This window comes from Bolinopsis microptera, chromosome 5, assembly GCF_026151205.1.
Source record: "Bolinopsis microptera isolate Bmic1 chromosome 5, MBARI_Bmic_1.0, whole genome shotgun sequence".
Lineage (NCBI taxonomy): Eukaryota > Metazoa > Ctenophora > Tentaculata > Lobata > Bolinopsidae > Bolinopsis > Bolinopsis microptera.
The window spans coordinates 16,598,310-16,620,944 of NC_087076.1; the positions used below are offsets into that span (position 1 = coordinate 16,598,310).

The 22,635-nt window shown below is 38.6% G+C and overlaps 3 protein-coding genes across 15 annotated transcripts in view; 2 read left to right on the forward strand and 1 right to left on the reverse strand.

Annotated features, from left to right (window-relative positions):
- Positions 1-437, reverse strand: part of LOC134814939 (cleavage stimulation factor subunit 1-like) — a 58,545-nt gene extending 58,108 nt beyond the window's left edge. The window contains exon 1 of the mRNA XM_063823300.1: positions 432-437. The gene's annotated coding sequence lies outside the window, so the exon portion shown is untranslated. The remainder of the gene's footprint in view (positions 1-431) is intronic.
- LOC134814934 (uncharacterized) overlaps positions 1-22,635 on the forward strand; it is a 125,204-nt gene that overhangs the window by 38,397 nt on the left and 64,172 nt on the right. The window lies entirely within an intron of this gene.
- The window catches only part of LOC134814937 (SH3 and multiple ankyrin repeat domains protein 3-like), a 50,896-nt gene that overhangs the window by 14,744 nt on the left and 13,517 nt on the right, over positions 1-22,635 (forward strand). For 6 of the 8 annotated variants that reach the window (XM_063823291.1, XM_063823292.1, XM_063823293.1 and 3 more), the window contains 5 exons: positions 5,177-5,285; positions 5,742-5,893; positions 8,322-8,492; positions 8,784-8,900; positions 9,153-9,297. In XM_063823291.1, the coding sequence (XP_063679361.1) occupies positions 5,177-5,285; positions 5,742-5,893; positions 8,322-8,492; positions 8,784-8,900; positions 9,153-9,297 (694 nt within the window). Of the gene's footprint in view, positions 1-2,039; positions 2,206-5,176; positions 5,286-5,741; positions 5,894-8,321; positions 8,493-8,783; positions 8,901-9,152; positions 9,298-22,635 lie in introns of those variants that run through there. The other 2 variants (XM_063823294.1, XM_063823297.1) reach the window with 1 other exon arrangement.

Consider the following 22,635-nt stretch of genomic DNA (forward strand, 5'->3'; position numbering starts at 1 on the left):
TTAATATTATCCATTATCAAGTTAGCTCCGAAGTTTGAAATTTCAGCACCTGTCTCGAAATGATATTTGAAAGTACGAATATATCCTATAATATGAAAAGAAATCAGGCAGCTCAATATTATCTTGCTGTCAAATTTTAGTAAAAATAGTGTACTATCAGGTGTACTGGTGTGTACAATAAGCTTACGGAACTCGCTAAAGGTGTTGCTGTGTGATAGCTTGTTTTTCACAAGAGAATATTTAAAGTCTGAAATTGAAATATTTTATTGGTCAAAAAGTTTGTTTAAACAAATTTTTTGTTTAAGCGCATTTTCACATTTTGCGAATCCATAGATATGGGTGCAACTGGCCACACCTTTGTTACATTCTGATTGCAAGAACAATTTCAGTGGCTAAAATAAAATGATTTTTCAGTACCCAAAGATTGGCACACCAAATTATTTTTGGTTTCATCTTTGAGCATCCGTGCCTTTCATTTGGAAATGAAGCTGACACATTTTTTATTAAGTTTTGTATAAGTACGCCGCTAATAGTTGAAATAGCTGAATGTCAGAAGTGTAGGTAAGGAAACCCTCAACAGTTTTTAACTGCCAGTTGCCATAACATCCCTCTTTAATGGATTCCTCTAACTGCTTAAGTGCTGCTGCTCAATTAAACGTCTAAGATTATATCCAGGACTTCGTATTGTAACGTTGTGCGTGTACAAGTTCATAGTTAAACTCGATACAATCTCCAGGGTCAATCATCATAGTCTGCAAGTCTACACAATCCTGTTTACTCTTCCTGATTGGATGATCTTTTCTCGATGGGTTCTCCCTAATCAAGTTGAAAGATTCCAATTCTAATAAAACTCGTTCCTATTCATGAAAAAATGTTTACGTTGGCTCTTGAAATGGTATATCAGTGGGATCCCGAGAGTTTAAAGTGACGTCAATGCCATAATGTCTTGAAAACTGGTACTGCATGTGCTCCAAAAACCTGTTGATTTTACTGTCATCGAAAATTTAGAGGTTCAAATTTATGTAGCCGAGGCTACAATTGACATCCACTTAGCGCGCTAAAAAGGTTTTATGCGTCCTGTAATCGTGTACTACAACCCCAATTACATACTTAATCTTTTTAACATTTATTTGTACAGCCTCTACCTTCATATCTTAAAAGGGTGAGCCTAAGCATTGAAGAGAAGCCCCAGAATGAAAGAAATAAAATCTCAAAATAGTTGGCAGCGCCAGCGGCTCAGTTCTCTGTTATGTGTGCAGCGACAACGTGATGATGGCTCAACATGAAAATATATTAGCACTTTATAGGCCGCTGTATCGGTCCTTTGCTTTCCTTACAGCTAAGGCAAATCTTTCTGCTGTGTTTCAAGACTACTGTTTAACCTAGTGTACATCTGTTAGGTCACTTATCTTGACTGGGAGAGCTGTCTTTGTGTTTTTGTTGGCGAGTATTAGAATAGACTATTTTTGATTTGGCGTGCTTCCACGCTGAACCTTTTAACATTTTATAAGCTATGTTTTGTTATCCGCTTATGTAGCGATTGCATTTTATACGGCGTCGTCATCTTCATTATTTAGTAGCTGTTGTTTACACCCTTCTCTCTCTCCATCAAGATTTCAGAGCATACTGAGATATTATCCAAGCAATTCTTTCTCTTCACGTTCTCACTACTGAAAACTTTTCGCACTTACCCTTGTAATTTATTCAACGCTAATATAGTTGCTCGCTGCGAATAGTTTAGCGGTTAATCAATAAATGTGTTGAATGATGAAAATATTTACCATACTTAACTTACCATACTCTATTCGAACTGATACATTTTTCACGACTACAGACAGGTGACAGTATGAGTAACCACTTGACAGGGACCTCACTGCTAGTTCGGGGGATGTGACGTTAATAATTTTATCGGAAGAAACTTTATAAGTTAAACACCTAAAATATTTTGCGTTATAGGTCACATACGTGAGCTATATATTTGACTGACAGACTCTCTTATAGAATCTTCTCACGTGATCTAACCAAGTCCTCATACTTCAAGCTCTGTTCCACCCACCGATGATCAGACCAGAGCAGCGGCCTAGTGGCATTGTATGAGACCCTGTTAAAACGGTAGCAGCTCGTCGTCAGCTCGTAGTCATGTCTCTCCGTGGCTTGAGAATGTTACGCCGACTATCGGGCTCGTATTCCGATTACGTCAGCCATGTAAGTGTGATGTTTGAACACAGTGTGATTTGAAAAAAGTGTGATGTTTGAACACAGTGTGATTTGGTAGGTCTTGATGAAAAACCTAACTTGTACCTGTTCAGTATTTCCCAACTTCCTGCCCATTTTAGCTTTAATATAACAAGTTGTGGTACCGTGTATGACATATTATGTTCGTCACGTGACATAGTTCAGCCTGTTTTTGGGAACCTGGTTTATAACAGTTGTTATCACCTTCTTAGAGAGACGTGTCAAGCCGTAGAACTCTCACAACCCCACCGCGCTACAGAAACAATCCTCACTATACTCCCACCAGATGTGAAATATCTATCAGCCCTAGATTCTAGTAAGGTATCTGGCTGGTGATGTGAGCATTTGCATTCCTAACGTTCCGAGCATTTCGTCCGAGGTTGAAGCGTGGTAGGGAGGGGGTACGCAAGTCTATTTTAAGTACGTAATTTAAGGGGGTTTCGACACCCCACTTAACAGTCTAATAGAGTTAGGAAGGGGGGTGGGTACGGAAGGGGGTTTGACACTACGGAATCCCGCTGACAGTTCGCTTATTTCAGAGAATTAGTCGTCTAGTTCATAGTTGGGATAGTTAATATCAGGTGAACTATTTCCTAGGAATTAGTAGGGAGGTATCTGGTAACAAGGGGTGTAATTATTAACAGTAGTGTAAGTTATAGTGAGGTACTGAGCAGTAAAACACGGACAGTCAGTTAGTATTAGTGTCGTGTGTGTAGAGCACGACAACCTGGACTATAATGTACAAATAATACCCATGTAGTATATAATACTGACCTGTACACTAAATAGTCCAAATACCTGATATGTTCTTGTCAAATAGTTGTGGCTGGAGGTCTGGGTATATAATAAGTACACGGTGTAGTTATTTAGTGTTAAATAAAGTTATATAACACAGGATCACGGTACCAGACTGTCGCGTATGAGTACATCTGTTAAAAACTTAATAATTCATTATTTTAAAACTTAATAAGTAGTAACACACAAATAAGGTGGGTAGTGTTTTTGGATATAATATTCTATATTGTAAACGCAAGCCTATAGGTTATGTACATTATCGGACCAAGCAAAGGAGCTGCTTTTTGTGTTATAAAATTTGACAGCACTAAGTGCTGAAAATGTTAGTAAAGCAGTAAGTCACCGACTGAGTATGTGGTTGGTAATACAGGTAGAACTATCGTACTTTTACTGTCAGCATTGATCAGGGTATAACAGGGTACGTTAATAATTGTTATCCAGAAAGAGCGTTAAAAGGGTGTGGTCAGAGCTTTATGTTAAGATTTTCTCGGTAAATGTTTTTAATATCACAGGCTTGTTGCATTGAGGAAGTTTATTTATAGAGCAACTCTGTCAGAAGATTAAATTGTTCTTTTTGATGTTCAAACTTACTAGGTTTAGATCTACGACAGTGTCACAACTCACAGTGTCACTCGGGGAAAACTTCCATTACTGATAACTCAGATAACAACCGACACTTTGTGCCCTTTTTTGGGGGTAAATATTTTATTCGGTAAACTTTTATAGTAACTAACACGAATCAAAGAAGCCAGTCAAGCCACGAATATCTGATCCCTGATGTTTTGTAAAGTTTAGAAAATATCCGTTATGTATAATACTGGTTAAAATTTGGGGAATTCCAAAATTGGGCATTCTATTGAATGTGATATTGATATTATTATATAGGGTTAAAAAGTGTAGATACAATAATAATTCGAAAGCGGAATAAAATTTGAATGAAAAGCCAGACCAATGCATACCATGAATAACCTTAAAACCCTTACAATACAGAATGTTTACATTCTATCTGTTGGCAATTTACTCAGTTTACGGCAAGAGTAAGGGTCGCCCTTTGCTTAACATTACACTTATAGGGATTTAATTAACCATAGTTTTAAACTTACAGCACCATGTCACACCGCTAACAATTACATTATTTTATAACGCAACTATGGGTGGAATGAAAACTGGTTATTTGGCCCTTTTTAGATGAACTGTATCTAATCCAATCGTATAGACTATAGAATAACACGCGTGTTAGAGTATGAGGTCGTTCACATATTACATAATCAATTTTTGGCCAATTGTTAGCCCCCCTCCCCCTCCGTAATCATTTTTACACATAGCTATTGTGTCAAAATTACACTTATAGTGTAATCATTCGACTGATTACGTAATATGTGAACGACCCCTATGAGAAAACCAGTATTATTTGAAGGAACTTATAATTTGAATGGTCCGTGTCTACCGTAATCACCTATATCTGCATTTAGTTCCATGGTGCTAACTCGTAGAGCCATTTAAAGTAGCCAATTTATGTAGCCGCTATTTTCCAAATCCAATGTTGGACTTGGTAATCCATTACAGAGTGGGGCCATTCACATATTGCATAATCAACTTTAAGCCATTGTTAGATACCCTTCCCCTCCTTAATACCTTTTACACATCCTCACATAGCTGTTGTGTAAAAATTACAAATCATTATCATTTCGAAACCCACCCCCCTCCCCTTAGTGATTGTGTAATATGTGTACGAGCCCTATTGTGGCTCAAGATTTATTTGTATGGTCGGAGAAATGTAAATGAATATTCGGGTTTGGTGAACGAACTTATGAGGAACACCTTGATTAATTATTTTGTCCACAGAAAATTTTAAACACAGAAAGGAAACTTGTTTGTTCCCCGTGATACTGATAATATAAATTTACATAAATATATAAACTGTTAAGTGTTAAGTCACGTTTTCAAAGTCGCAGTTTTATACATAGACAATAAACAATAAAACTAGGATATAATCCCCTGTGCGTAGGAGTGTAAGGAATGTGATTAATTGTTAGATCTTTCGTTTAGGGTCTGATCTGCACACGTTTTAAGACAGCTCAGATTCCTTGGAACTGTATCATCTGTTCTTGATAACATTAATATCATTAATATCGACCTTTTTCAGGACTCTCAACACAAATTCTTTGAATATGTGTCCGACGGAAATTTGGAGAAATGTCTAAAATTCTTGGAGAGAGGATTGGATCCCAATTTTATTCATCGGGGTTCTGGACGTAAGATTTTGAATTTTTATTCAATTCTAACTGCATATTTTTGTATTTATTTACGTAATAATGCAACCTGTTTAACAACTAAACAAGGAATGAATACTATTCTGCGATATCGTATGATGCTATCTGATACCGATAATGCAATTTAATGATAAATTCGCCCTTTTAGTCACCACAAAAAGCAAATAATGACTAATTCTAACACATTTAAGGCTAATGCTACAATATGTTATGCGTAGTTAAATTGATCGGGACCGTGCCTCCTTGAAACTTTTCAATACCCCAAAACTTTGCCTACTTTTTTAACAATATTAACATAAGATCGGTATTCATGGCATTCGTGGGACTACTGACTTTCCAATAGTTGATCAAATCAGTACAAACTGGTAAAACCTAAGTAAATCAGTCGGTAACAGGAAACAAGAGCCTCGGTAAAAAGTAAAATATCTCTGTTTTCAGACACGCCGCTAACCAAGTCAGTGCTGGGTAAGGAACCTAAGAGGATGATAATGTTACTTTGTAGATACGGTGCATTCCTGGAGTTTAGGGATAAGAACGGGTACACAGCTTTACACCACGCCTCAGTCAATGGCATGCACGAGTCAATGCAGGTACACTCATTCTTAATTGCTTTATATTACACTTGTTATTGTAGGATTGTGGTCAGCTAAATTGGAGGCTATATGATCTTGTTTCAGGTACGAGGGAGGGAAAATTAAGGGCAGATAGGTATTTAAAAGGGTTCGATCAGGTTGATCTAATTGATAAGAGATATCTCCATAGTCCGATAAGGAAATTCCAATGCACGCACGGCACGTATTACTATTATTGGAACATTGGGGTTAGTTGTAGAAAAGATATTATCTCATTGAACGTGCGAGGTAGGACTCAGAAAGGGATTTTGTCTAGGTTAAGTTTGTGATTGCTTGCAATGCTGGGCCTTTGATGATTCGCTGGCCTTAATTGCTTAATGAATTTCGTTGGTAAAGCTATTAACTATGGAGTAGTCTAAACTGATAACTGATTGATAGATCATGACTGGACAGTATCATTAATTGTGTGCAGGTATGTGGGCAGGTATGTGTCATCTGTGTATATCTACCAGGTAACAAGTATGTTCCCTATAATGAAAGTGCAGTGTGAGATCCCCTCTGTTTACACTTCCAACTTGGAAGATATAAGATATCTGGTGACGTGTGTGTGTGTTTGAGAACAATAGTATCGAGCAGTGTCAGTGTGTTATACAGCTTGTAAATGTGTATGACGTCTACCACATCTAGTTAGCTGTTTAACTACACTGAAACACTGAGTTTTATAACGCTGCAACTCTTTCATCTTGGTAATGGATACTAAACAGCCGAGTTTTAGAGATGTTTATAATCAGTACATAATGGAGCAATGCTTGTGATAATAAACAATGAATAGTGGCAACTCAATACTCATGAATCAATTTGTCACCAGTCTGGCAGCTGAATTGAACCCTACCTGAATAGATCAAATAAATAAAACGTTCATTGTGATCGATTTTAACCTTGCTTCGAAAACGTGTTTTTATTTGTCCCATGTCTGATGTCTACTCCTAACTTTCTAAAGTCTGGCAGTTGAGTTACTCCTATTGTACGATAATAATTATTACAATTGCCCGGCACATAGAAAACTTTTGTTGTGGAAGATTTCAACCCGATTACTAAAACTAAGCAGGGCGTGGTAATAATGGCTTAATGGTGGTAAGAGTATAATGTTAGTAAAATAGACTGCTTCAGTATAGTACTGTTAAAGTACTGCTGCAATGTTTTTACTGTTGTCGTGTTAAACTTGCTCCCATGAATAATGTCGTACTACCATACTTTTAACCATACCATACTTTTAACCATGCCAGTGTATATAGTCCGACACTTTCTAGTAATTAAACTGAGAACAACAGTCCTAGTTTATAACCAGTTTATAACCAGTTTATAACCAGTCCAACCAGTCTAATTTCGCCGACTTTTGTTTATCTTTGGTGTGCCTTGTTTACCAAGATATCTACCACAAAGATATGAGCAGCACTTCTGGCAGTAAGTTCTAAAATTAGCCTGCTATAACGTCAGTGTATAATAGTCTAGTAATATATGTTAACGATGGATTCCTAATATAGATCCAATAAAGGGAGCTCTGGAGGGGCGCTCCAATATTCCCAATTGGCCGGTGTTAAGTGTGCACTTGGTGACGTTCAGCTGGTAGCTGACGAAATGCTAAGGAGTTGATCGGTTTAGAAAATTTCATTTAATTAATTTAATGTGATTATTACATTTAGAGTAAGCTTGTGATCTCTCGGATTAAGTTAAACACTAAAGTAAATAAATTTGAACGTGAAAACGATTACAAATCTCGATCGATACATCTGCACGTACACGATTTTCGATAATTTTGTGTTTTGACTGCAGCTTATAGATCATAACTCAGTGTTGCGTAAAAATCCCTCCAGTTCTTGCATGATGGCATGTACACGCCGATCAAATTTATTTGATTTGCTACCCTCAATAATGTGATGATAATACGAATGATTCTAAAGCACTTAGAAAACGTAGCAGAAGGGCGCAACAACTACTTTACAGAGAAAACATTACATAGGGCTTATGTTTTAGTGCGCGCGTCAATGCGCGTTACGTTGTGATTTATTATTGTAGTATAGAAGAGGCGGGAACGGGCAAGCAAAATTTGATCTTTCAACGCATTGCAAGTAGCTGACAGCTGTTTCTATTTATATTGGATGGTTCATAGAGACACCTTAAATAGGGCCGGCGCCGATGGCCAGACTATGAATTAAATCATCACAGGGTTTATTCAATGACATATTTCTGAAACTAAAGAGTTTTGTCAGAATTTATCACAGCACATGCTGGAACCACGTGCCCTCCCGTGTCGCAAAGGTCGCCGTTTATTATGTCTAAGTTAAATGTAACACTGTCCCCCTGGTTTACCTAATATTTCATCCTGTAATTCTTAGTTCACAGATCAACTATTTAACTGTGATCTCTAACGTGGTCAATGATCCAGGTATTGTTGGACGTGGGAGCCTCTGTTAACTCTCGAGACTTGAAGGGCATGACACCTCTTTATAACGCTATCTGCGACGGAAATAGTACCTTAACTGCTGAAATACTGCTGAAGGAGAAATGTGATCTTAATATAGTGGATAATACTGGACAGTGGCATGAGTTACATCAGGTTTGTGCATTGTTTACATTCCTGTGCTAGTTATAGTCAACAACGACACCGCAGTTTTTGTAATGTAGTTAGGGAATCTATTTTAATAGGCAGGAATTTTAAGACAACCCATGATGGTCTCGATGAGGCTTGGGAGCTCACTAATTTTACATTTCCGGTGTTTTTTCTACAACCCGTACAATCCCATTTCCAATATTTACAAGTGCCTAACCTGCTAATGTCCCGAAGTAACCCCTCTCCCAGTATTACATATGCTATAACGTGCTAAATGCTAATATGGTTTTAACACAGGCCTGTAAAAGAGGCAAGACAGACCTAGTGGAGTTGTTACTGCTGTACGGAGCAGAGATAAACGGCAAGACCTCCGCCGGCAACTCGGCTCTTCACATCAGTGCTAGCTTTAACAAGGTCAGCTACAGTGGTTACTTTGCGTGTAATTTGACCATCCATATTTGCTTGCTTTCAGGGATGCCACATTATACACAAGCACCACATCATGTGAGTGGTAGAGAGGGGGAACCCACTGCACCGCTGGCACCATACTAACCATTTCATTTGTTATTATCACATATATATATATATATATACCCCGTCACTAGCCTCTCCCAGTATCCCACGTCATTACTCATGATATCACAAGGTGATAACCCCTCTTTGCAGGTCCACTGTGCCAGACAACTCCTCTACCGGGGCATTGACAAGACGATACGCAACAAGGCCGGACAGACAGCGTACGAGGTGGCCGCCCTTACTTCTAACTTTGTTATCATGGACGATATCACCAACTTTAAGCCAGAACAAGCAGGTATGGCTTTTTATTAGATTAGACATGTGATATGGGATAATACAGGATACGTGGTATTGGTTAGAGAAGCTTGCAACAACATTACATCATAATTATTTAATCATAACCCCGGCATCTTCAAACCCCGGCAGAAATCTGCACTTAATGTTAATGTACATAATCATAACAATAAAAGATCAAAGAGATCTCTCTGGAGCTTTTGATCCTCGCAGAACCGGTAGTGGCAGTTCCACTTCACAAGTCAGCATTTTCTAAATCTGTACATTATCAACGTGCGTATGATCCCACTTTGGAAGCTGGCACATACATCAAAACGAAGCTTTTATCTTGGCTGATCTTATTTCTATCACATTACATCATTTTCCGGTGTGAAAAGTGCCGTGTGAGTTGTGCTATTGTGTGATCTTGATCATAATGCTAGAAAAAAGGAAACAAGCTAATATTATTTTAGTATTATACCTCCTCAGCGCTAAAATATTTATTATTTAAATATTTTACTGTTAAGACGCCTTCTCATCCAGCGTTTTTCTAAACCACATAACACAGGATAACACAGGATAACACAGGATAACACAGGATAACACAGGATAACACAGGATAACACAGGATAACACAGGATAACACAGGATTACACAGGATAACACAGGATAACACAGGATAACACAGGATAACACAGGATAACACAGGATAACACAGGATAACACAGGATAACACACTTAGTAGTAACACGTCACGTGGTGTTAGTAACACGTCACGTGGTGTTAGTAACACGTCACGTGGTGTTAGTAACACGTCACGTGGTGTTAGTAACACGTCACATGACCTGGTGTGAGGATGGGATTGTATATGACTCATTTTAAAATGAGTCGCATACAATCCCATCCCATGATAATCGCCCCCCCCCCCCCCCCCCCCGCCTTAAATAAGCATATAATTAAAAGTAGCCCAGAAACCGGGCTACTTTGAATTATCCGTTGTAAAAGAGGGTAGAGATAACCGGCGATTTCGTCCACTCTGATCCTTTAAAACTTTAAGACTTATTGACGGGACCATTGTTTAATCATAGCGCCTGCTCCAGTGCTCCAAGCAAATGGTGCGTCTTATATAATATATATATGAATAATAGATGCTTGTGGGGGGGGCCAATGGCATAAATGGAGAAAATGGAGAATTACTCATAGGTTTTTCCATTTTCTCCATAGAAATAGTCTCCATTTTATGCCATTTTATGCCATTTTATGCCATTGAAAACCTGAAAAATTTAGAATTTCGAGAAAAATTTATATGTATAAAAAAAGATATTTTCGGCCAATAATGAACAGAGTATCATGAAACATGGAGAAAAGTGGTTTTCAGAAAAACTTTGAAAAATGTTGACTTAGAAAATGTTCGGTCCGAGTCATTTACGATACGTACCTCCCGTATCGAGAGCTCGTGTTGCAAAGGGGAGGCCTGCCTTCCGAGATCGCATTACCTCGAGTCCAAAATTGTGTATCGAGGGGAAGGTGTGGACTTCGAAAAACCGAAAAAATATTTTCGGCCAATAATAAACAGAGTATCATGAAACATGGAGAAAAGTGGTTTTCAGAAAAACTTTGAAAAATGTTGACTTAGAAAATGTTCGGTCCGAGTCATTTTCGATACGTACCTCCCGTATCGAGAGCTCCCGATTCCGAGCTCGTGTTGCAAAGGGGAGGCCTGCCTTCCGAGATCGCATTACTTCGAGTCCAAAATTGTGGAAGGTGTGGACTTCGAAAAACCGAAAAAATATTTTCGGCAAATAATGAACAGAGTAGCATGAAACGTGGAGAAAAGCGTTTTTCAGAAAACATTTGAAAAATTTTGACCGAAAAAATATTTTCGGCTTATAATGAACAAGGTAGCATGAAACGTGGAGAAAAGTGTTTTTCAGAAAAACTTTGAAAAATTTTGACTTAAAAAATTACCCCTCGGTACACAATTTTGGACTCGAGGCTTCCCCCTGGTAATGCGATCTCGGAAGGTAGGCCTCCCCTTTGCAACACGAGCTCGGAATCGGGAGCTCTCGATACGAGAGGTACGTATCGAGAATGACTCGGGCCGAAAATTATCTAAGTCAAAATTTTTCAAAGTTTTTCTAATAACCACTTTTCTCCACGTTTCATGCTACCCTCTTCATTATAAGCCGAAAATAATTTTTAGGTTTTTCGGTTTATCGAAGTCTGCACCTACCCCTCGATACACAAATTTGGACTCGAGGCTTTCCCCTGATAATGCGATCTCGGAAGGCAGGCCCCCCCCTTTGCAGTGCGAGCTTGTTTCGACTGTCGAGGATGTAGGTCTCACTTCTCAGTGCCTATTACTCTCCCCTATTACTCACTCCTGCTGTAGCCTGTAGAAATAACTTTACACTAGGCTTGAGTAATTATGAGTTTGCCTGAAGTGTGCCTCTACTAACCTAGTATAAGCATCTAGTAGCCTACTATGAGCTTTCATAAGCTTGTTACGCCCCTAGTAAGCGTAAATAAACATGTTAGGATGTCCAATTTAGGTGTTAAATGGTGTTAAAGATGAAATTTCGAAGACAAAATTCATGGCATAAAATGGAGAAAATGGAGAATTACTCATGGGTTTTTCCATTTTCTCCATAGAAAAAGTCTCCATTTTATGCCATTTTATGCCATTTTATGCCATTGGCCCCCCCCCCCCCCCCCCCCCATGCTTGTATAACGATACAATTGTCCAGGGTGTTATAAGCTCTTCTTTTATATCCTGAGTGTAATCTGTAGATTCAAAACGATCGGTCATTACCGGGTATTGAGCATAATATTACTCCTCTTTTCCTATTACAGTCCTAGTCCCCACTCTGCTAATGCATTCTATAATACTGTGTTACCGTTTCGCTGGATTTCTTACTACTTTTTCGTAATGTGATTTCCACGCACGCACGCACGCACGCACGCACACACACACACACACACACACACAAACACACACACACACACACACACAAACACACACACACACACACACACACACACACACACACACACACACACACACACACACACACACACACACGCACGCACGCACGCACACACACACACACACACACACACACACACACACACACACACACACACACACACACACACACACAGCTGTCCTATTTTAGAGTTCTAGGTAGCTGTACTATTGTAGACAGCTGTACACTGTTATTATATACTGTTCTAGTGTATATTATAGTGTATATTATAGTTTATATTATGGTGTATATTATAAAGTAGAGTATTATATATAAGAGTCTACAACAACCTGACAAGAGATTTTCTTTTTTCTTTTCTTTCATTTCAATTGTCATTGTTTTTCGTCGTTTTTTAAATAATAATTTGCTTGGACTTGACGATGAAGCTTTTCTAAAGTAGTTAACTATGAGATGGTTTTCTATATCAGTTTGTAAGTGGATTTGTTAGGATGCTGCTTATATATTAAGCTGACTGGTTAATCGCTGTCACGTGTCTAATAAAACCTGCTCATTACTAAACAAGTGGAAGCGACTGGAGTAAATGAATCTGAGATTACAATTAGGAATCATATATTCCTAATTTGTTTTACTCGCATACTAGCGTTTAACAGTAGATGGGTAGAACAGACGAACAGTACAGGCGGTGTACATTAAAGTCTATAGTCTATAGTCTATATCCGCACAAAGATGGGTACTCTCGTAAATAATAATTATTTCCACCTAGATTGTCACGTAGATAACCTACATGACAGTAAATCATATTTAATATTCATAAAATGTTATATTCATGAATTTCTACAAGCTATTATCTGGCAAGTGCTATATAATGTGTGCTATGTAATGTGTATTAATGAATACCAAATTTTAATATCTATGAATACGATTTATTGTCATTTTAATATGGTCACGCATAACGCTTTTTTTTTGATCTTGCTGTTTGGTTCGGGTGCGCCCCATTATATCTTTGAGGAAGTTATTAATACCTTTTAAAAATAACTTAGTCATTCATTTCATCAAGTGGCAAGATAATTAATATTTGAGAGTAATCTGGATCTCTTAAAGGCGGAACCTTGAAGGAAACTAAAAAAGAGTGCATACTGTAACGTTCATCCATTACAAAGCCACTATTGAGAAAGAGAACCACAAGATTTAAGAGATCGGAGACAGTGTGTCCGTCTTCAAGTGTTTTACAATAAAGCAGCATAGTATGAACTGTACCATAGGTGTATGCGGCTAGATGGTATAAAAAATATCACTATGTTTAGCCTCATATGGCAGTGTTAAACAAGGATCTGAAACCGAGGGGTTCTGTTCAGGCTCTTCAAACTTTGTTTCTGTCTAGTTCTAATGTACCGTCACAATAGTGACCTTAAATATACACTACACAGACACTTATAGCTTCACCCGTTTTCACCCGTATTGTTAATATCATGAGATACTAACACTAAATCTAGTGCTACAGCAATACACTACATTCAAAATAGATCATCATTCTCCACAGTTTACGAATGATCGGAGGACGAGGACAAGTTTTTGTTAAAGAGTTAAAGCTTTACTTTGTCACAGAGATTTGTTCTTGGTGTAGGTACATTTCTTACGTGTAGTTTTTGTTCGATCGCAGTCTTTTCCTTTGTGTTGAAAGAGTATTATGATAGCATTTTTTAGATCTGACGGTACACGTACACTAGTTTGACATATACTGTAGTTCGACAAACCCTAAAGTTCGTCTCTGTCGAACTAGAGTGCGCTATACCTGGACTCTAGTTCGACAGTCGACACGTACTGAAGTTCGACAGGTTGCAAGTTGCAAGTTGCAATTTGAAAGATTTGATAACTTTTGGAATATGATTCAGATGTAAGCCCTCGTATATTTGGTGTTAAGCAGTCACGGTTTCTTATTTCACTCACGATCGTTTGTAACTTAGGAACCTTTCATTCAACCTTGTTAACGAATATTGAACAAAACCCTTCTTGAGAATGTAAGTAATATCGACACCAGTGCACATATTAAATCTCAGTGTAATGGCCAGGCTGTATGCTAGAGATTGCGTGCTAATACGATGGAGACGTATATCACAGTGTAGGACCATCGAGTGATCAGTATGTACAAAACAGGAAACAGCTGCTTAGGTCACTCAGCCCAATTAACTGCCACCTTTGCTCCACGCTATTGTTCCTTAACTGATTTCTGTGTTGGTTTTATACTATAAAGAGTTGTACGCGGTCCTGATACCTAATTTTAGACTTTAAGTACAATTATATCTCCAATATGTAAATGCTTGCTTTTATTTTGATAGCCTCAGTACCATTACCCTCTCTCGCACACACAGTACACATCCATACCGCGCTAGACAGCCGTTAAGTGGTTGATAATGCTTCTGAGAGTGTTATCTCTTTTAAGCGGTTGCCACTTCTGTTTGTTGCTTCTGGTAGTGTTATATCTCCTGATACATACGATAAGAACTACCTCACTTTTGATTTCGTAGCTGACGTGTTAGCTGACGATGGCAGTGGTGATGCCGGGTAGAAAGGTTGGCGTGGTTAAGCGGACCGACTCGTATCGAGATCGGAAGATGAGGAGCTTGAGGTGAAGTTAGCAAAAATAGAAAAGCAGAATGAGACTCTGTTGCAGAAGGTGAAGAGCAGGGAAGCTATAACACCACGCTTATTATTGGCTAATTGGCTGTTTAACCCTGCTGCTGCGCGTGCATTAAGTTGCATTTCGCCCCATGTGCTACATATGCCCAAACAGCAAATAACAATTATAGTATTAATATTCATTATCAATTGTAATCTCCATTACAATCTCTACATGCATAGATTATGAGCATTTCGCTTCTGGTAATTTATTGGAGTCGTTGAAACTCTGTTTATAGGGCAATAGCAATTAATTGACCGTTTGAAAATATTTCCTTGTGTTTGACAGAATGAGAGTTTAGAGAACGAGGTGGTGTCACTACAATACCAGGTCCAAACACTAAGCCGGCCTGTCAGCTCAGCTAGTTCCATGAGCGGCAGAGGGGACAGTGATATAGAGGAGGGTGATGTTAGCGAGAGCGAGGAGCCCTCAGAGGAGAATGGTTATGATAGTGATACTACACTGAAAGACGAAGCTGAGGGAGAAGAAAACGAAGAAGGGGGCAATAAAGATGAGGAAGAGGAAGAGGGTGAGTGAACTGCTAATATCTGCTACTGGTTCGCGGTTTGAAAAGCTACAAACTAGAAACCTTCTACAAAACCTGAGACTTAACGCTACTTTTATCATTTGTTTTTAAGTAACAAACATTAATATTTCATATTGTCTGATCTCGCTTAAAACGTTTATGATTCAAACATGTTTTGAAACTCCCGTCTTGAAAACAGTTAAGTGAGTGGGACTCCTGATATGCACATTGCGTAGGAGGGGTTGCTGGTTGCAGCCTATAATGCGGGGGGATGTGTTTCTTTTGTAAGCCTTGATGGAGCCTTTAAACACTAGAGGTCATTAAAATGTTGCCAACTATCAAGCTGGGTGTGTTTTAGGTTAACAATCTCTTGGTAGAGTTTGGTATAAGTGATTCTACAATCTACATCTACCTCTCAAACTCGATACTCCTAACACACCTCACTGACAAATACAATCAATAACTCAAAACACTCCTTGTGAAGACTGCTCTGACTGACGGGGAGAAAAACTGTGAAACAGGTTTGAAGGTTGCTAGGTGGTTAAGTGGAGACTTGTGCCGTTATCATTACATCTGATTAATGAACCACGTTATTTAGGAGAGAGAAGGCCCAGCTCCTCCTGTGATAAAGACGGTTTTTATTGAATTCGCTCCCGATCAGAGTGTTACTAAATGTGTTCGTGATGCTGTGGATTGCTTTGTTAGTAATAATTGTATGAAACGATGCCAAGGTGGATGTTAATAATGTACCGTAACATACATAAGATTAATTATTTATAAAGGAAATTTTATAGTGATTCGAAAGGTGGCCGCGTTTCGCAATGCTGGAACATCTTGCATCACTTAACGCATTGTTGATCGCGTGGGTTTCATAGAACCGGTTAAGCTGTAGGTTTTCATTTCACTTTGTTCCCGCACTACTGAATTTTGGTAAAAGCTTTTCTCGTAATCATTGTTCAACTAAATTTCTTTTAATTTCGAGCTCTTTCCTAAAGTCTTCATGATTTAATGTGGTCGTTCGTTCTGACGACAATCCATCTTTATACTTTTATTTTGGCTGCTTTGTAAACTGTTTGATCGGAACTGAAAGATTGTGTTGAGTCACACTAGGAACAGTGGAAAGGTTTCCTATGTTAAAAGCAGCCACATAACAAGCTTCATTTCCCCCAAAGATGTGTTACCAAAATATGTTTGACCAGACTTAAAAAGGAATTTCTGATGTTTTCAGGAGTACTACAAATGCTGATACCCAAAGTATATGAATGTGGAATAGTTAAAATTCTTGATCTTACATGTCTTCCCACCCAGTCAAGGAAACAAGTCACTAACTCCCTGAGCTGTAGTCGTACGTGTTGGCAACTTTCCCTGTGCTTAGTACTTTCAGTCCTTCTATCTCGCTCTGTAACTGTGTTTTCTGTCTCCTCAAAATAATGTACCTCGATGTTAGAATAACTCTAGTCCAGGCAGTTTTTATAGAACTTTTCGATCTAATTCTTAACTTTTGTTTTTTCAGTTTTATTGATTCTCGACAAGCATCCAAGTATTACTCGTACGCTACTTATCAAGCCTTTAGCTGACCTCAACCCCTATTCACACCCACTTTCACTCCGAAAATACATTGTACACTGCTTCATCGTTAATCTAATCCTAAATCGATAACATGTAACAAAATAAGTTATCGTAGTTTATCGGTGGTACCTGGACAACCACCTCTCATTCTCGCACATTAACCAGTAGTCTGATGTAGTACAGTGATATTACTATGATATATATATAGCTCGCACCCTGGCATAACATTAAACTTGCATTATTCATGAGGTTACAATTACAGCACCCAGTGCTAAGCGCGACACGGTGCGACACGGCGCGACACGGCCACATTGTCTACCCTCATTTACACATAATGCTACGTTAACGTATGAGTGGATATTAATGATATTCAGTAGCCCTATATATTGACGCCTAATATGTCCAGGTTAACCTGACTTTCTACAATAGTTACAATAGTAGGCTCATGGTATGTAGGTACAATAGTTACAATAGTTACAATAGTGAAGCTAAGCCTAAACAAAGGGATAATACATTACCCGGACACATACGCTTTTATCAGAGAGTCGTCTGGTCTTATCAATGGCTATTAAGTAATAGGTCTTTTTGGTTGCTTGCTGTGCTATTCAGTAAAACGTATCAATTAATATTTATCAGCCGTTTGATGACTAGAGACACGTTTGTCCTGCTGCCGCCACAAAAAATAGAAGTCATGATGGACGTAAGTCGCAAGACTCATGTCAACTCACGTTTTAATAAATTCATTGTTCAAAACTTAACCGTTCCCACGGTAGTCAGTCCACGTCTACCGTATTGTTCAAGAAACACGGAAATAGCTACAGAATTACCGGCCGTTGGGCACGAAAATATCACCAAAACTCTCACTTAACCACACCCGGTAGTTCATTGTCCGGTTATCACTACCAGGTGAGCATTCAATGCCCGGCAGACTGTTAATGCATACCAGATCTCCGCTCTATTGTCAATCATACGCCTGGTATCCCATGCTTTATGTCAGGTGCATGGAATTATTCCTCATACTAAAATTTTTCAAGAGACAGATTGATTAACCATCCAATGATACATTTCTCAGTATAGCAACTGATAAATATACAGATTCTCAATTCTGTCTGTGAAAACTAATTTATTTCGACCAAAGTGACGTTTTCTTATCAGTGCGATTCAATTACAGCCGTGCTGATAGAATCAATAGTGAATCGAGAGCCAGTGTAAACACAGTAACTGTAAATACCATTCACACTCTAAATTCCTCATCCGATACCATTGAAACTTGAAAGATTGACTGCACAGGTAACCACGCATGTATATACGATCAACTCTGTAAGAGGAAGAGAGAGAAATATGATCCAGATTGTTATATGCTGAACACCTGGTGATAAAAATACTTTACTCGAGTCACTTAACTCGTTCTGACGTTAGTGTTTTAACTTACGTGTTGTTTCATAAGGCTTACCTTTTTCATCAGACTAACTTGCTTTTTCAGACTACATTTTTAGCTTCTAAAAATGTTGTGTTTCGGGATGGGTCATGGTGGTTTTAAATTTTATCAGAAATTCAATCAAATCTGCCAAGTAATTGTTTGTGCTATCTGTAAGAAATGTAGGTCAAAAGTTAACATTCCATTGCCTAGCGGATGTGTGTTCAGACGTGTCAACTCATAGCCTGGTATTACAGCAGTTTTTAGCGCACAAAAATGCACTGTTGACAACAGTAGAATACCTGACAGCTCCTCTAGAACTGTGTTTCTTTCTTTATCCGCCTCAATCACCTTAAAATCCTTACTTCACCGCCGAAAATCATTTTAAAATCATCTAATTGTCAAAAATCAGTTGCATCATTACTGGCTCTACCAAAATACGGTTGAGACGAATACTTGTACAACGTTGTTTAATATCTGAGTTCTCTTGCAATCTATAGACCGATTGATTCATTGTTCTAAATTGATCATAAGGTCATTAGTTTTTGTCTTATGTATTTTCAAATTATAGCCCAGCCGTGTTGATTTGGATAAACTGCAGAGTATACTTAATATACTGAATGTAATGGAATTCTTTTGTTTTTTTGTGTTCAAGAAAGGCACGGTGAAAATTACACGCCTTCTTGAGTTTGTTTAATAAATTTTTCATAATTCTTTTCAGGCTAACATTTTTTTGGTGGATACATATCAAATTTATATAAAACAGAGATCGGGTCGAATGAAACGTTAATGCAGGAACAATATGGGAGATGGATCTTTTGTTATCTTCAAACAAACAGGTCAAGCCTTTAGACGTACCAAACAAAAGCGCTCTTTTTAGGCAGTATAGAAGTCATTATATCCTTTCCTTGCTCTTATTGCTGTATTTTGTATAAGTGTTGCGGTATGTTTCTTGGCTGCTGTAGAGATCCGGATGCTGTTGGTGATAGTTGTATCCCCTGGCTGCGACATCCCAAACATCACAAAGTAACCAAGCACGGTCATGACAAGGGCCACCATAAAGGTCACCATGAAAAAGGCTCGGTCGGCCGAGAGGATAGTTCTCGTAAGACGTCTCGAGTCTATCTGTCTGGAGAAGCTGACGAAAATCATGATGAGCCGGCCCGTAGAGTGAGCAAATATACTTGCTCTGAAACCCCCAAGCTGAAAGATTTGATCATGGCAAATGCAGCCAAGAACAAGCAGGGAAACGGTGCCCATAATGTACCAAAAGGGCTGCAAAGTCCGTTCAAGCATATGCAAGGCATGGGAAAGGTGGTAGACAGTGTTACTACTAGTAGCCCCACTCCGCCAACTGAAGACCCTGAAGTTACCATTGAAGTCGATTTAGTCCTACCAAATGAGGATCAAAATAAAGACCATCATAATGGCCATCATAAGGCCCATGATAAGGCTCACGATAAAGGCCATCGTAGATCCCACGATAAGGGCCACGACAGGAGTCCCCCAAATTCAATCGGAAAACGGAGCAATTCTGCAGTTTCGATGCCACACGATAAGGGCCACGATAAATCACATGATAAGGGCCATGACAAGAGTCCCCCAAATTCAATCGGAAAACGGAGCAATTCTGCAGTTTCGATGCCACACGATAAAGGCCATGACAAGCGAAGCTATTCTTCAGCTAAAATGCAGGTAAAGTCTGAAGCCTCTGGCTCGAGGGATAGCCTCACCACCAACCAGCATGACGCTCCTACGAGACGCCGCAGTAGAGTATAAATCAAGGCGGCTGCAATTTTTAAACTACAAAAAACTCTTCGAACTGGGATATAACTTAAAATACATGGATCTGCAAAAAAAAAACAGTGAGAAAGACAATTGGGCATAGATTCACGCGCCGGGATGAACAGACTAGTTTTTACTAATCCTGAATAACTATTGACACATATTGTTAAATGTTCATTACTCGTTATGTCAACTCTGGATGTAGATTAAGGGAGGAGGTGGAGTGGGGGTTCCAGCCCATCTCATGGGTATACGGTTACACCCAGGCTGTAATCTTGTTAAAAGCGACACAACTTCACTGTTTGTCCTTATCAGCCCAGCCGGGGCACGTTACTGAGATAGACAATCCCCATTTGTTCTCCACCTTCCTGTTGGTTTTCTTTTCAAGCCAGACATAATGTAGTGGATTTCTTTCTAAGTTGTAATCTTGACCATATTTTTGTTTTGTTTTCGTGTTGGTTTGATTTGCGTGGCATAGACTGTAGACTGACATATTTTGACGATTGACTGCAAGATATTTTATTCCATACATGGACTTGATTTAGTCTAGAGCTCTTGTCTTATATATATGTAAATGTGTAAAAAAATTTTCAGTATTCTTATTAGCTTTCTATTTTTGTCATCAAAATTATGAAATAAACGAGCTGAGTACAGCCAATCTTCGGTTTTCACGAAGATCATCCGACGTTCATCATGGTTAGTAACCAGCTGGTAATTCGTAAATTTTAATTTTAGCTGCCACAAATCATATAAAATATTCATAACTGAGGACACTTCTTCGGCGGCATCCTCTTGTTCTCAGTGCCGCCAAAACGCTCGTCAGTCAATATCATGAACAGTAGTATATAAATTGTGTCGGCTTGATATGAGTATAATTGTAACATTATGACATAACATGCTCAAGTAAATATGCATGCATAGTTGCAACCTTGGATTCCTTGGAGTCCTTGGACCTGGATTCTTCGGCTACTCAAACATGGCATGAAATAAGGATGTGGCTAGAATCCCACCCCCATTAATATGCTCAAGTGATATAATGCTCCAATATTTCATACCGTTGACTTCTAATTTGTCCACTTACATAATGTTACAGCACAAAAGGATATCATGTTCATTTTATTATTCTTCAATAGGTTTTAAACAGACTCTTTCAGAGTCAATTATCCGAATAATCAATATGAATGCTCAAGTGATATAATGCTCCAATATTTCATACCGTTGCCTTCTAATTTGTCCACCTATATAATGTTACAGCACAAAAGGATATCATGTTCATTTTATTATTCTTCAATAGGTTTTAAACAGACTCTTTCAGAGTCAATTATCCGAATAATCAATATGAAAACGTAGATAAAAGTGCTCTTGCCTTGCCTTGATTCAAGATAGCGTGACGAAAAGACGCACATGGTTAGCAAAAGTATAATCTATTCACGAGTCAGATTACCTGATTCATTGTAAAATTCTAATACCAGAATGTGAAAAGTTTTGATGGATTACAATGTGTACAGCCACACGAAAAATTCGCGAAATGACCACATTACAAATACATGATGTACGAATTACATGAATTAATTACTAACAAACGGTCTCGAAATTAAGAAACCTAATCTCTATAACTGAGGACCATTGTCATTTGAACTCACTGCGGTATTCTCGGTGTTTCATTGTCATCATCTCTCGTCCCGTAACACATATTCCAGCTCTTATAATCTAATATAACACCGTCATTGCTATGTGACCTGTGTGTAATCGTATGTAATTCGGTGAAAACTCGTGACATTTTTACAAATATCGGCATGTTTCATTGTCTCTGTAGGCCACTCCCCCTCTCAAACACTATATAGCAGGTGTCCGCAATTTTAATAATTCCTGAGTCCAGTCGGATGGCTTCACTCTCCCCGAGCTGCCGTTTGTACTCTCTCTCTCTCTCCCTCGCTGCGTGTCATGTTTCTAGTCCGATATGTTACCTAGCAAGCTGAATCCGAATATAGCGTGTTCCAAATTGTCTACTGTTATAGCTCGATCCAAAGAACTGGGTAGCCCCTCATATGCACGGCCCTAATCTCTTCTCCTGCAGCTTAATCGTTCGGCGGTGAAATGAGATCGAAAGTAATTCCGGAGAAAATATTGCCTCTGATTGTTCTCTGAATTGGCTTTTCTCTGAATTGGCTTTTTAAAGTCCACCAGTAATCTGATTGTACAGTGGATTACTGTTGTAGATTTAAAATTTGTTCTGTTTGCTCTGAACTGCCCTGAATGATGTCTTAGATCATTTATGCATGTTTTACTTTATATTGAGCTTCGCGAGAGTTTTGACAGCACTCCCTCGATTTACGTCATTTCCCCTTTGCTTCGCCTCTGATGAAGTCCCCGCTGTAATTAAGAGGATCACAAATACA